The 16,155-nt window shown below is 40.8% G+C and overlaps 1 protein-coding gene and 1 long non-coding RNA gene across 4 annotated transcripts in view; one reads left to right on the top strand and one right to left on the bottom strand.

Annotated features, from left to right (window-relative positions):
* Nucleotides 1-6,747, bottom strand: part of PDE7A (phosphodiesterase 7A) — a 76,315-nt gene extending 69,568 nt beyond the window's left edge. The window contains exon 1 of one of the 3 annotated variants that reach the window (XM_062633279.1): nt 6,021-6,747. In XM_062633279.1, coding sequence (XP_062489263.1) covers nt 6,021-6,158 — 138 coding nt within the window. In that variant the 5' untranslated portion in view covers nt 6,159-6,747. The remainder of the gene's footprint in view (nt 1-6,020) is intronic. The other 2 variants (XM_062633280.1, XM_062633284.1) reach the window with 2 other exon arrangements.
* LOC134171245 (uncharacterized) lies at nt 6,007-15,218 on the top strand. Its single transcript, XR_009967554.1, has 4 exons — nt 6,007-6,143; nt 8,162-8,409; nt 9,802-9,935; nt 14,982-15,218. It is a non-coding gene; the product is annotated as an uncharacterized LOC134171245 (long non-coding RNA).
* The last annotated feature ends 937 nt before the right edge of the window (nt 15,219-16,155 follow it).

The following is a 16,155-nucleotide window of genomic DNA, read 5'->3' as shown; positions in this document are numbered from 1 at the left end:
TCCTTTATTTACAAGGAAAGGATATTCTAAGTAACAACACACTACATTCCTTTAGTAGTATCATGAGATGCATGGATTTATATCTTAGACACACAGTGGTACAAATTCACGTGATGAAAGCATTATGTGTGTTAAAGATTTCCACAGTAAAGGACAACCAAGTTACATTGGTTTCACACTTCTGGGAGGAAAAAAAAAAAACAAAAAAACACAACACAACACAGAACACAACCTAACTTGAGCTGCCAAATTACTCACTATTTCCATGCAGACTCAGTGAATTTGTAAGAAAGGCAAATACAACAGGTTTGGTCCAATCAGAAGGTGTTTTGTATGTGAGCCATAACCTGGCAGGACCTAGAAATACAGTCGTGAATCACAGATCCTCTGCGCTAGAAAATAACTGAGTTTATTCAGAAACCTGCAATTTTAGCATAAAACCAGGGGGAACTTGTATATAATGAGTGATGAGGGAAACACAAGACAACAATAAGCCAATGGTCATTGACATGACTGAAGTGTTCTAACAAATCACTATTCTAGCTATTACCAGGGCTTCTTTTCCCCCATAGGCTTTGCAGAAAATAAAAGAACTGAAGAAATAACGATTCAACTGCAGATGTTCTCAACATTATTTTCTACATGCCAAAACAGGAGAATAACAGAAATGTCAGAAAATTACACGCTTTTTATGATACTTTATTAATTCATAATTGAACTCATATTGACTCAGAATTAACCAAATTTTGATACTGTTGCTCTTCTCAACCTAAAAAAAAAAAAAAAAAAAAACAAGCAACAAAAAAATACTTGTTTAGCAAATACGGGGCGGGGGAGAGGCAGTGTAAAAGAAAATCTGCTGAAACAGACATCCCACGTGAAACACTACTAATTCCAACAACGTGTATTTGTATTACACATCTGCATTATTAATTCATATAGAATACTGAATATTAATGCCAACTTCTCGTAAAATTGTTTTATGGTTTAAATTCGGTATTTCACAACTTATGGGGCACATAGCTATAATTTCTCTTTTCAAACCAATTTCTCTTTAAAGATAGCATCAGAAAATTGAGGTTCATACAAAGCACAAAACATACTATTACACAATCTGAACAAAGAAGAATTGACTTCTGGAGATTTAAGACAATCTAATTAATGGGGACTTTAAACTATTATTCTGCTTAGATCTTACATAGGCAATTATAGGCCATGAAATAAGCTGCTATGACCTTTTGTAGAATGCAAGTACCAAAGTTGCTTTACACTACAACATATGAAAAAGTTAATTGGTCATAAAAGTCAGAGAGCATTTTAAAAATGAACTACCACTTAAAATTACTGTATGCATGAAATCCCCAATCAGAACTTGCCCGTGCTGTGCGTAGTCAGAGTCAGTCTCTGCCTCTCATATGAATAGATGCAATCTCAGCAACCAGACACAATAAATACAAGATGAAGGGAATGGCAAGCATAGCAGCAACACACAGAATTAATTCCAGAGCTAGGAATCACTGCATGAAAACTATTTCATTATTTTAACTTGTTAATTATTCATGCAGCAGAGATATGGGAAATGGCAGGAGAAAGCTGATAGAAGAGCAAGCAAGTGAATAACACTGATGGAGAGAATTAGAAAGGTATAGAAGAGTTATGAAAAACAGTGGATGAGGAAAGAAAAGGGTTTAGGGTAAGTTTCTATATTCAATAGCAGGGGCAACCTAAGGTATTTCTTGTCTCCCCACTGCTCGTTACTCCTGGTCTACCACTGTGGTGTACTGCTTCCTCCTTACTAACAGGCACAACCATTTGTGAAACTGTTCTGTAGTCAGTCAGGACTGGAAAATAACCTGATCAAAAAGAGAGAAGAAAGAAGTTGTCACAACTAAGACGAAAATGCAGGAGCAGAAATGAGCAGCTGCAAGGAGAAAATAGGTCATGCCAACACATCTCCCAGCAAAAAGGTCCAACCATGGGATTCACATGGACCAATGCCTATGCTCAGACCATAAAAATACACCTCTCAATTATGTCTTGTAACCTGTAATGCTACATGCAGAGAGAAACACGTTTGGATTGCATTGGGTGAAAAACACTGAGGAGTTACATAGCAAAAGGTGGTCAAAGCACTTCGTTTATAGATTCATAGAATCAACTAGTTTGAAAAAGACCTTTAAAATCTGCCAATTAAGTCCACCACTAAACCGTATCACTGAGGGCCTCATTTACACAGGTTTTGAACACTTACAGGGACGGTGGTGATTCCACCACTTCCCTGGGCAGCCTGTTCTAATGCCTGATCACCCTCTCTGTCGAGAAATTTTTCCTTATATCCAATTTAAACCTCCCCTGACTCAGCTTGAGGCCATTACCTCTTGTCCTATGTTGAGGTTCAGAGATTTTCAGAGGAAGGGTCTACCTTTCACTGAAGAATCCACCAGTGTAGCTGTTCTTCGTGACTTTTTTTACCCATACATCCTCTTTAAATCAAATCTAGGATTACATGTACACGACACATGTCTATGTGCATTACCCTAAACATACAATCCAAGGTACTACTTAACATCCACTTGATCATACAGTGAACTTAAATTCAACCTCATCAGTGTGAAATGTCCTAGTCATTTTGTTACCCATTCAAGTGCCCTTAAGACAGCTTTTAGCATTAGCATTTAAAATTATTCCACGTTCAAAGACAATTACTATCTCAAACAATTGCATAAACTCATACAACAGCAGCTTTTCACTTGACTGGGCTTGAACAATAAATATCACAAATAACCTCCAGGTAACATGTCACTTTTACTATTTTTGTTGTTAATACTTGGAAATTAAAGAAAAAAAACTATGGGGAAATAACTCATACATAAAAGAAAACTGCACAGAGAAAAGGAATAAGCTTTTCTCTACATTTACTGGGGATAGTAAAAGGCATAAATTGCCACAAGGAAGATCTAAATTCAGTATTAGGAAAGAACTCTTATGACAAGAACAGTTAAGCACTATTAAGAACAGTTAAGTCATCTAGTGAGATTGTGTAATTTCTATTATTTGAGGCTTTTATGAGTTTCAAAAGCCTAGTGGTACCAACCTTTCCTTTAAAACAGTTCTGACAAACTTCAGTAAGTCTATTTTGTTCTAAGAAATAGCAGACAGCTACTCAGTTTCCTGCTTGCATTACTTTTCTGCTGGTTTAGAGTACTAAATTAGTAAACACCTGACAAGCATCAGAGATGGCATAAAGGAAGTAGTAGTAACACATGCCCAGTGTCAGGACTTTTCACCTTCAGCAATCATGAGTTATGTCAGCTCACCACATCTCATAAGACCGTATCTTAAAAACAGATTAAGAAAACAGATTAGACAAACATCTGCTAATAATACTGCAAGTACAATTTATCCTTCCTGGGGCTGAGAGAAGCTTGAGGTCATTTCCAGTACCACTTCATTTAAGCTTCATAGAAAACCCAACACGCATCCCATTTTGAACCCATTTAGTAAAACTAACAAAATATTAAACTAAAATTCCACCTAATATATTAGAAGAGATTAATATCTGCCTGCTACACATTGTCACAATTAACTGCTGTATTTAATGTAGCATGCATTTGTCTCACCTGTATTTCCCATGTAAAATACTTCTCACTGAACAGATAAGCCTAAAATGTCTTCTGCCTCAGCCATTTCACTTTTAATCTCTACGTGGGAATTCAATTTTCAAGACCTTACATTTTTTAAGAAAATCTTCCCAATATGTATTAACTGTAAAATGCTGTCTGCAAATACCAGCTTCTTGAGTTTGCTAATACACACCTCCTTTTGCTCAAAGCTAGCCCAAGCAGAAGACTGAAAACAACTAGTCAGGGTTCAGATGCCTTTGAACAGTAACAGTAGTGAAACACTAGGAGTCTTAGAGGAGACTTGTAAGGTGAAGTTCAGAAGTTACATAGAATCATTAACCTCACTGGTCATGCTTCTTAGTCCATCATTTACAATAGCTTGTGACTGCAGGTCCAGCAGACATTCACAACCTATTGTCTGCAGGAGACTTCAGGAGGAAAGTTAAAAAAAAAGGTAAAAGCAGCAAAACATAGCTGTAATCAGCTGGCCAATATTAGCACAGACAGACTTCTTCACATAAATATCCAAATTCCCTTTTACTAATGCATAAACTTGGTTCTCTAGTTACTCCAACGAAATACTATTGGTCAAGTACACATGCATGCATTTTACACTTTTTTTTACAAGTTATTCAAGCACCTATCCCTGTGACTCATTCTAATCTACCTGCACCATACTGACCACAAAACAAGGAATCCATTGAGAAGCTCGAAAGTTGAAAAAAAAAAAAAACAAAAAACCAACCTTAAATGTCAATACCATATTTAATTTGATAAACTTGTATACACTTCATGTGTCACCTGCCCCAGAGACCACACAGAAAAGGAATAAATACAATCTACCACCTTGACCATTTTGCCTATTCCTTTTCCAGAAGGCCACAAATGCTTCAAACAAGACACTTTACTCTTACATGCACAGGACAAAACATGCTACATTAGGCTGGACTTTCAAGAAGACATATGAACGGAAAATTCACCACCACCAGGCACAACTCAAGATCAAGTGGTACAAATAGAAAATATTCCAACTCATTTGCTATGTGGAAAACTAATTTATGATAAAAACAAAGTTTTGGTCAACCATTATATTCATACTCGAGGAAGGAAGGAAGGAAGGGTTGTCAGCATACACTCATCTTCATTTGCTTACTAATAATTATTTTCACATGCATTCAAATTTCTGGTCATTAACAGTATTTTGTCGACTCTTCCTTCCCAAACATACACATGCCTAATGCTCACACACACAGAGCTTCCCTGCTACCAAACGAGGGACAAAGACAAAAGAGACCAGTACTTTCTATATGTGCATATATGAAGTGAAGCAAGCCATGGTAAAGAAGAATAACTGTGTAAGATACCCCAAAAACTTAAACAATAAAAACGACTATTACACATGCAAAGCGCAAAGGCAACATCTTCTGTTAGGTCAACATACTAGAGAGCACTTTCAATCCTGACGCTACAGAAAAACCCTCGAAGCCCAAACCAGCTGACTTCTCACCAAAACACATGCTTTCCACCATAATTCCACATTTTCTCTAGGGACTTCCATCAGAACATAATTTCATCACTGTTTGCTGGGAAATCATAGTAATGCATATTCAGAAATTTAGGGCAGTGTTCATAAGGGGAAAAAAAAGTTCCCTTTTGTCCTAATAGTTATAATGACCCTATTTGTAGTATTTCCAACACGATCAGATAAAACAAAATACAGTATAGTTCATCTTGTAACTGATGTAATACGGGCAGGGAACAATACCATGGAAGTGAAAAAGCCAAGGATCTTTGTCTCTTTCTAGACGGATTGGCAAGTCTTTATAGTTGGAGGGAGAAATAGCTTAGCATCCCAAATAAAACACTGCAGTGCACGTTCATTATTTTAGTAAAGTCACTGCAGCTTTTGGCAGCCCCATAGGAAAGACCCTTCAGAGAAAGCCCAAGCTAAAAAGCTAGCAAACAGCCCTCGTTTAAAAATTACAGAAGAAGCAAATAATTCACCGTCTCTGGAAATAATAGCGAGTTTACCGCTCGCTAAAAAGGCAGCCTCGACAGTAACTAGCCATTAACGTACAAAACGTTGTATTTTTCTCGTCGTCCTCGCTGCCGCGGGGAAGCCGCGACCGGCGGCGGGGCCGGAGCGACAAGCAGGCCGTTCGTTCGCCCCAGCCGCCGCCACAGCAATGCGGGAGCCGCTGGGGGCAGCTCCACCGCCAGCCCACCCTCCCCCCCCCGGCACTTCAGCTCCCTGCCGACACCAAAGGCAGGCCCTGGCGCCCAGCAGGAGCCGGAGACGCTCTCCCGGGCAGGGGACTAGCGGGACGCTGAGTGGACTCAGACCCCTGCCGCTCCGGTGAAGAGGCGGGAGCCGGCGGGCCCGGTGGCGATACCTACCTGCGAGAGCTGCCGGGGGTTGGGGCAGCCGAAGAGCGCGGAGCTGGAGCTGAAGCTGATGGCCCCTCTGCGGCTGAGGACGTGCTGTGGCACCGGTCTGTCCAGCGGCAGCACCGGCAGCTGGTAACATACTTCCATTGAAGAAGCCTCCGTGCGCCGACCCGCCGCAGGGCAGCGGCCTCGCCCGCCGCCGCACCTGCCCGCGCAGGGCTCGCCGCAGCGGGGCGGTGGGGGGGAGCCCGCGGCAAAACCCCGCGGGGGCCCGGCGCCTCCTCACCAACCCCGCACCCCCCGGGGGGTCGGGCCGGGCCGCGCCGGGCCCCGGGCCTTTGTCCGCAGCCGCCAAAGCCTGGCGGGAAGGGCCGCCGGGAGCAAGGGGGAGGCGGCAAAGCGGGACGCCTCTGGAAGGGCCGGAGGCTGCGAGTCCCGGCCCGGAGTCCGGGGCCGCTCCCTCGGGCCTCGCTGCCGCCGGCGGGAGCCGCTGTCAGCCCCGCTGCCCGGCGCCGCGCATGGAGTCGAGGCCGGCCTGGGGGGGCCGCTTTGGGTGAGACACACGCCGCGCTCGCCCCTATTGTCCGGCACAGCCGGGAGGAGGCGGAGGAGGCGCCGCCGCTACACGGCCCTGCTCCGCCGGGGGAAAGGGGTCGGGCCCTCGGAGAAAGGACCCGGGGAGGAGGGGAAAGAAGAAGAAGGAAGAAAGAGGAGGAGGAGAAGGAGGGAAGAAGAAGAGGAGGAAGAAGAGGGAGAAGGAGGAGGATGATGAGGAGGAGAAGGGGGGGGGAGGGAGAAAGCAAGCCTTCGCCCCGCCCGCCCGCCCCCACTCTGCACAGCCCCGAGCGCACTGGCCCAGGAGGAGGCACAAGCCCGACGGACTCTGCGTGGGTCGCGCGACTGGCGACACGCAGAGCGTCATCACGTAACTACCCACTCTCCCCTTCCTCCCGCCCGTGCGCAGCAGGGTGGCTCGGCGGCGCCAGCGGGCCCCGCGCGCCGCGGCAGGCGCATGCGCTCTCCTGTTCGCGCCTTCGGTGGCGGCCGGCGGCGATGCCGGAGGCGCGGGTGGGGGTGGGAGGACTGAGGGGTGCCGGTTGTGGTGCACCCCGCCCCGCAGTGCTGCCCGCCCCGGGGCCGGAGGCGGCACCTTCCTCCTTCACTTGCCTGCCTCCCTCTTCCCACTCAATGGGCTGAGCACGTGCCACGCCGGGCGCTACGCGGGCGAGGTCTGAGGGGGCCGGGAGCCGTTGAGGGAAGGCGGCCGTGGAGGGGCTGGTTGCCCGCGTTCTCCGTCAGCTCTCGGGTCCGCGCAGCTGTGTCCCCTTGGCCGGGGGGCTACGGTTGCCCCGGGGTGCGATCCACCTTCTGTAGTCAGGCACCCACCGGCCTGAACGGCTTGCCCATGAACGCATGGCTATTCAAAATCAAATGGGGGAAGATAACTGCTTAAAACGCATTGTCTCGCAAAAGCTATACACGGAGGAATTTGTATTTGCATTTGAATTCTAGCTGTTCAGGTTCTAAAACGTGGAGGGGTGGGATTTTCACAAGTTGAAGAGGTAATAACACCGTGTAATCTTTGTGGAGGTAGAAAATGAGATTCTTGGCAAACCATAATTCTCCAGGGTAAGGGCTGCAAGAAGCAGGAAAATTTCATGAGGGGATGTGGCCCGTAGCTGTGTACATCACGTTACCTGGGACACTTTAAACTTTGTTTTTTAGGACCAAGCCTCCCGTTGTCACTCACTGCCGCTGCTTTTTGCCATCCTTTCGTCTCTTTTATTTCTCCATCATTAAAAAAAGTTCTAAATACAGCAAGATAGGTAAAGGAACGTTTCTGTTTTAGTAATACATGAAGTGCCTGTACCCACTTAAAAATCAGATTTTGCAAAATGATTCATATTATTTAAGTTTGCATAATACATTGTTCTAAGTGCTTGCTTACTGGCAGAAAGGTTTGGATTTCACATGATAATGGTTATTTATAGGCAGTGACACAGCTTTGGAAGAGCCCATTTGGAAGGAATAGGTGGTTTGTAGGGAAGATTTTCATCTGTGAACTAGTTACAGAAGCAAGAAGTTTTATGGATGTGGACTGGTGGCTGTTTGAGCAATGAAGGCCACAAATGCACCTCATTCTTTTGCAGAACTGCAATCCCACGTTGCCTTACAAATAGCCTCCACGACACGAAAATATGAACACAAGAGGGGACACTGGATCAACTGCTGCCTCTTAAAAGCTTTCTTCATTTGTTTTTCTCCCGTATCTTGAAATAAAAATGTCACAAGCATTCACAGTATGACTTTATAATGTACATGTGCAATAATTCAAAATATAATAACCACACCATAATTCAAAGTAAAATAACATACTCATCTTTTTTCAGTAATTAAGGTATGTCACGTTTTCTTCTGCATTCTTCAGCAGTGTACTTATATTTGGCCTGCTTACATTAAATCAACAGCACATTTAAGTTACTGATTGAACTCCTCCAGCTTCACTGGAGTCAGGATTTCCCTCCCTCATTCATGTTTTCAAAATTACTTCTGGTTCTTTCCTGCTAATAACAGATGAGTTTTCTGTGCTCAGGTAGGATGGATTTTTACTCTAGTCAATGTAAAATTCAATTTATGAACAATATATCATGGGGTTTTTTTGGTAGGCAAAAAGTATATTCCTACTTTTACTGAATGTACATAGTGTATATTTCAAACCCATATGGTCAAACTATAAATAAAAATTATTGATAATGTGTTTTACAGTTCATATCAGCTCTGTGTACTTTCCAACTGACAAGCTGAAACTGTTAAGGTCATATTTGTGCTCATTTTGAGCTAAAATAGCATAACCAATGTTTTCCTTTGTTAATAAACAAGTTATCTTTGATCTCTAATTAATGTTGCATAAACACCTGTGAGGAATCTGAAATACATTATTACAAAATAGGCATAGATTTTCCAGGCAGTGACTGATTCCATAAGTGTTCTGCTTTCAGGAAAAATGACTATTTTTAATAAATACAGAAGTTAGTAATATTAGCCAGGTGATAATTGTTTTTATGAATTTATGAAGAATAATCCCACCTCAGGATGATAGACAAAGCCTTGCAATTACGGTATAAGTCACAAAAAAAGTGCCTGTATATGCTTGTGTACAAAAATAATACATGCTTAATATGTTACATCTTGCCTTTTCTGTCTGCTGTCTTGTCTTGCTGCAAGTCCATAGAATCATTGAATCACAGAATGGTTCGGGTTGGAAGGGACCTTCAGGGTCACCTAGTTCAAACCCCTCTGCCATGGACAGGGACACCTTCCACTAGTCCAGGCTGCTTAAAACCCCTTGCAACCTGGCCTTGAACACTGCCAGGGATGGGGCAGCAATAACTTTTTCTGGGCAACCTGTTCCCATGTCTCATCACCCTCACAGTGAAAAAGTTAAGATCTTGTAGCACATGACAGAAATTTTTAGTTAGTTTGTTACAGAGGTATAGCAACACCAAAGTGTTTATTCACAACATTTTGTTTGAATGATGTTATTTTCCCTCTGAGCCATGGAGTTGTTCGAGCACCATGGTGCTGCACTTCTTAAATGCATCATATGGCATCATGAAGTGCCACAGTTGACCTGTATAAGCTCTGTTTATTGTAGCTTCTTAATCATGGCATATACAGCCTTTAATAGAGACTACACATCAGAGTTTCTTCACATTGAGAGAGTGTTAAGTTTCAATTATTCTTTTCACATTTACAGTTACTGTCTTGTATACATCATTATAATTTTCAGGGTGCTGTCCAGCAAGGAAGAAGCATTAATGATGGTTGGGTTTATCATGAAGAAGGGCATTTGTGAAACTGGAGAGATGGAAGATAACAGAATCAGTTTCTTAGTTCATATGAGAAGAGGATGAAATCACACGGGTACTCCAGCAGACATTCTTCTGGGCTAATCACACAGCACAGAGTGCCACTGGGGCACAGGCAACTAACACTGGCAGAGCTTAACAGTCTGAACAAAAAGAGATGCTTTTCCCATGTTCTTGTACAAAAACAAAAATACAGATCCCCAAAAGCATAACACGCTTGTACTTTGAACACACCCTAAGAATACAGAAAATACTTATTTTTACAGGTACATGATCAAGACAAGTACAAGAGTGTTTAGCTTTTTCTCTTGCCTGAAGAAGTTACATGGTATGAAAGGCACAGTAATTTCTGTACACAGGAAAAATGTCTTTTCATTTGTTATGTCCTCAGCAACTGCATTTTTACACATCATTTTTGGCATGTGCTATTTCTCTAGCATATATCCAAATACATCCTCTTTTCTGTTGAGATTTATTGTCTGAGTGAATATTGTATATTTCCACAGAACTTCCAGACATCTGGTAGCCCAGTTGAAGCATACTCCTGTCCCTGTTTGGTGTGTCCCTTCCCTCTGACTTACCCTGGGTCTGGATCGGGCTTTGAATTTTTTGGCAATACAACATTTTTAACTCCTGTTTGGTTTGTCATTCCCTGCACCCGCAGATCAATTTGTGCAGAACTTTTAGCTATCCTCTCACTGTGTTCATCCTTCCTGAGTGGGATAATTTGCATTTGCTTTTACCTGAGTGTGTTGTGATTTCCTCAGCCCATTTTCTTTTTCAGTTGGTAAATACTGATTACTAGTCCTGTCCTTCAATATACTTGCAGTCTTTCTCGGCTGTCTGTCATCTGCCAATTTAATAAGGATGCTTTCAAAATCAACCAGATCAACAGTGAAAATTTTATGACTGAGTGAGTCCAAGATCTGGAAGACACCTGAAGAATGGTATTTCATATATCCTGTCATCCCTTGCTAACTCCTCTGGGAATGGTTTCTAATCATTTCTGCACCCATATTGGAGTAGCTTTATCTGCTCTGTAGCCCAGGTTCATCTTTCCTAACTTAAGCTTAACCTAAAGAGTAGTTGCCTAAAACTGATTTCATACTCAATAATTAAGGGAAAGATGGCAGGCCAGTCAAGTTATTCTTTGAAGTTGCCTTTCTCTTCACTGAAGGGAAGGAACACAATGCACATTTTCTCTTCATTTTAGACATTTCACATTGTGTCTGCGAAGTTGATCAGATGAAGTAAGATAAGTGATTTTGTTTATGGTAGTGTCAGGGTGCACTGTGTAGAAGGGCAGCATCAGCAAAGACAAGCTATGTCATGTGTACTGTGTTCCCATTAGCTACAGGTTTTGTCACTGCTGGAGAAGCAGATTAAGTTGGTTGGACTTGCTTGGGCAGACTGCTTGTTTGCTTTTGCTTCAATTCCTGGTATTTTGAATATTGTATTGAAACTATTTAGAATATTTTCAGTATTTGTAATAACTTCAGTTTCACTAAACTGACATGGCTAACAGAGACATGCGAATTCTGCACCAAAACCAGCAAGGTGGAGCAGAAAGTTAAAAAGAGTGATCCCAGAGGATTTTGGTTTTTCTTTGCTTCCATCTCTAAGAATCCCTCTCTATGCTTTATTTAAGATGGGAGTTTTACTGTCAGTTTGTGGTCTCCAGGAACAGGGACTGACCATGGAAGCAAGCTACCAAAAGTCAGTTCTGAACATAGCTACAGGCTGTCAAAAGTTCAATGTCGGTTCAAAGACAGCTTTTTGTAGCTCCACTGAAGATATTATTGGGAATAACAGTTTTGAAAAGGTGATTCTTCTTATGCTGTTATTCTTTCTTGCTGGAGTGTGCACAACTTAAGGGGTCTCAGCCATTGAAGTTCTGTTTTTCTCAGTGATAACAGTTGTCTGGACAAAAAAACCTCATGCTACAGTAGTGTTAAAATTACTAAGGGCGTTGGTGTCACCATAAGCCTGTGGAGAAAGCTTCTCTTTGTGTCATTTTTGCATGCATAATAACAGCTGATGAACAGAATATTTTTAATATCAGAGTGGGAGGATATGTGAACCCCAGGTGCAGTTTCAGAGGTGCAGCTTACAAGTTTAATGGTGTTATTAGAAGCTGAAAATTCACAGCTTTTTGTGTTGTTAATGGGTTTGGACCCGTGTGAACAGATACGACAAATGCATTGCACATTTGTCAGCTGAATCATTTACCAACATACTGTTCAGTGTACAGTACCTGGTAGTGTCCATGATAAGCTGTAGAGCATCACCTGTTCTGTCTTTAGAAAATGTAGTTTATTTTCATCTGGTTTTGCAATTTTTTTTAATGTTTTATATGTTGCCCCAATATCTCATGAAAATTGCACATCCTTTCAAGATTTCTTTACATAAAAGGATAATTTTCAGCACATTCTTAACAAGATTTTTTTAAAGCAATTTTGTCTTGTATTTTTGAAAGAATTAAGCAGTTAGTTGCATAATTAAGGACTGAGAGTTAGGTTTGGATTTGGAAGTTGCATTTAGATGCAAAAGATTCCTGGTGTCCTATCTGATTCTTTACTGGCCTGTTTAGTGTGTGGTAAACTGCTTTAAAATATTAAAACTAGGTTGAAGCAACAGTACTTTATTTATCTCACTGTATTGTATTGTCCAGAACTGAAGGAAAGGAGTTTGTTGTTTAAAGCTCAAAAATGAGACCTTTAACACTAGAATTGTTCAGAGAAAGAACATTTTAATATAGTTATATTAAACATGAGCACACTCCTTTGCTGTAGAAGCTCATTTGTATGATCATGTAGAATAGTTTCTTTTTTCTATATGCTAAAATTATTGGAAAATATCTAGCAGCAAAAAGGACACGTAAACAAGAGTTTCTTGTTGGTGGGGGAAGCAAATCAAAATGGGAACTCGAGTAACTCACAACATTTGCACACGTGATAGTTAAATGACTGCATGCCGGAACTGAGCAGTCTTTCTCTTACACCCACCTTCCTGTTCCACTTCAGCTTTTTTACTATTCAGTTTTATTTTTATCGAAGTGCCATTTTGTGCAATTATTCCCTCACAAAAAGCGTTAAGTTGAAATAAATATTAACTACAATTAGCATTAACAATTAGAGGATTATATTAGCAGTAAAAAATGTATACTAATTGTATTCAAATTAAATCACTCCATTATATTACAAGTAGTTGTTTTTTCTGCCTTTTCAAAAGATGCTCAAATATACTCCTCAGTTTCTCCATTAAATTTGAGCTTGTATCAAACATTGATCGAGTGTTTCATATTTCTGTGCTTGCTTTTTAGCTAATTGGTGGGACTGCTCGTCTATCAAAACCTATAGCAGTAGAAGGTAATCCCATTCAGCTGAATAGAAGTGAGAGGATTAAGTTATTTGCAGCAACTCATGTTTTTCCACCATGTAGCATCCTGACATTTCTTTGTGAAGGAAAGAATGTGTCAGGGTTAGCGTTAGCATGACTTCTCCTTGAAAGTCTGGAAAAACATCTGTCATTCTGTCGGCCTTTCCATTAACTACCTGAGCAAATGCAGCGAGAAGATTTCATTACTTTCAACAGACTACCTGTGGTTTTATTTAGGTTTATTCTTTGCTAGGCCTTTTGTTTTTAAAAACAGCAAAAGGGTAGCTGGAATCCTGTCTGATTTACAACTCACTAAATTTCTATGTGCTTAAATCCAATTAAAACTGGACAGAATGTTGCCAATATGTCAACAAAACCGCAACAAAGCAATGGGAGGGTTAGCTTACAGAAATTCCTGAATTCCTTTGTCTTGACCAAATGAAAGAAAATTATACTTTGTAAGGCAAGTGCATACTAAAAGGATTAACTCTGATAAACTGACTTTTATGTTCAGGTAAAAGCCAGTCTGAGTACTAGGAGAACATTTTTCGATCAGTTTCTTAAAAGCAGCTTTGCATGTAATTAGAGACAAGTCTCTTGGTTAAAAGCTGAGGGGGAAGGGAGGAAGTCATGCACTAAAGCACAGAGGCTGAGCCTCTTAATGGTGTGGAGTGCACTGGAAATATGGGTTTAAAATACATCTGTGCTAAGTTAAATGTTGCTGTGCAGAGGGGCCATGCCCTTCCATCTCACTCCTGCTGGCTGTTTGCTCCTACCAATACTGATGCTCAGCTCTAGGGTAAGCTAAGAGAGTTTGGGGCATTAAGCTGGAAGAAAATTAACCTTAACCCCCCCCCCCCCCCCCCCCCCCGAAAGTGGGACCAGACAAGCTGTTCAGCGGGTACAAGCAGCAGGTATATAACAGGCAACAGGAGCACCATGGTGAGTTTATGTAATGGATTAAAGGTTTATGTAATGGATTAATCAGATACTATATAATACAAAAAGTAGCTCATTTTAGAAGATCTAGTTTCAAGATCTCACATCAAGATATTCTTTCAAGTAGGTATGTAACATATATTGAAATATGTAGCAGATATATGGAATATATAACATGGAATACATATATAATATTTATGATACAAGACAGGGAGAGCAGAATTAGCTGCAAAAATTGGCATAAAGTATTAGTAGTACAAAGTATATACTTAATTTTATGCTTGTCCTTACATGATTTGCTGAGCTGGGATTAGGAGAACACCCTCTAGTCATGTGTCAGAGCATCAGTTAAATCTACATAAATCAATACCATGTCAGCACTTTTCTAGGTTAAATTATTTGACTAGAGGTTTGTAGACTACTTTTTACAAGTATAGGCCTAAGAAAATACTCAGCCTTTATAATGTTTAATCTCACCTTGGACTTTGAATCTTTATTAATATAATTCTTTACCATGCAATTCCATTCTAAAATGTATAAAATTTGAATAAATACGCTAGTTTGCAAATTGTTCAAAACTTGTAAGACAGCATGTTTTATGGAATAACTAAAACCAGGGAAAACCATGACATCTGCTGAGTTGTATGCAAGTTCTACTTGTACACTCAATTCATGATTACACAAAATAAGTAGAAAAAACATATTCTACAGTATCTGTAATTTGTCTAAAAAAGACAAAATGAGTGTGAAGCCTCTAATGAAAGATCCTTATAGTTTACTGCAGAGCACGAAGACTTGAGAGCTAATGGGCCTGAATAACTGAATTTGATGAAAGATTGCTTACATTACTGCTCATCTTGAACTGGATGATCTGTGGGCAAACTACCCATCCTTGAATCTGTAGCTAAGGTAATCAATTCCCAGATAATGGGAGAATCAACTTTTATTTTAGAGAAGTCAGAATGAATACTAATACACTGCAAGTCAATACCATTTGCATTACAAGTGACTAGTTTATTGCAAGTTAAAACAGCATATGAAATCAAAGCATAATTGCTATGTAATTCGATTTTCAGATATACTTTTGTTTTCTTGTCACTTTATTATGTTTATATACATGAATGTCCATTTGAGGAAACAACTGGTGAAATAGATCTTTCTAAGCACTACTTGGAAAAAAGAACAAATGTTCAGCATGCAAACTTATTTGATAATTGGTACTTATCAAATGTAGGAACAAACACTGTTTTGTATGTAATTTGTAACCATACATAAATTGCATGTGATTTTTAAATAATATGCAAATAGGAAAAGGATGAATTGGTGAAATCCGTTATTGCAAATTGCCTATTACGAATTGTGACATCAAAAGCTGATGATGAAAGATTACAGAGTCAGGTGCTCAGCACTAGAAGAAGAGATTGTGATGTGAATGAACAGTAGCAGCATATACTGACTGTAACCAAGTAATACATAATATGGATTCTGTTCTGCTCTGATACGGCATATATACTGCAGCAAATCATTTCCCCTTTCCATGGCATAAACTCCATGCACATGCTATAATCCTGCAACATTCCAGCCAGAGGGTGCTGGTGGCCAATTTCTACTTGCTGTAAGGAGGCAGTTTTTGCTCTGCTTCCCAGGAAAAGACTCACATCTCCAGGTTTGTGATTTTGGAATAGAATAAACACGTAACAGTGCAAATTTGGAGAGTTAGCTGTTATTCAATATTCCTGTTTCCATTTGTTAGAACTATACAAAGCTTCATGCATGAGCTGACACAGGGTTAACCTTGGCTGGTGCAGTGGTTCCCAAGGACTGCACATGCCTTCCTAAGTAGCTTAGGTAGCCTGCTGCTAGGATACCATAGTTTGGGAATCCCTGCCTAATACTTGTTAATTGTTTTGAAATATTATTTTGAAATGACATGTTAAAGTTTGAAGAGCTGGTTTTTA

The sequence above is a fragment of the Pezoporus occidentalis genome, unplaced genomic scaffold, assembly GCF_034315485.1.
Source record: "Pezoporus occidentalis ecotype Australia unplaced genomic scaffold, CSIRO_AGI_Poc_V1 ctg4, whole genome shotgun sequence".
Lineage (NCBI taxonomy): Eukaryota > Metazoa > Chordata > Aves > Psittaciformes > Psittacidae > Pezoporus > Pezoporus occidentalis.
Note: the sequence above shows the minus strand (reverse complement) of the source record. Positions and strands in the feature narration are given on the sequence as shown.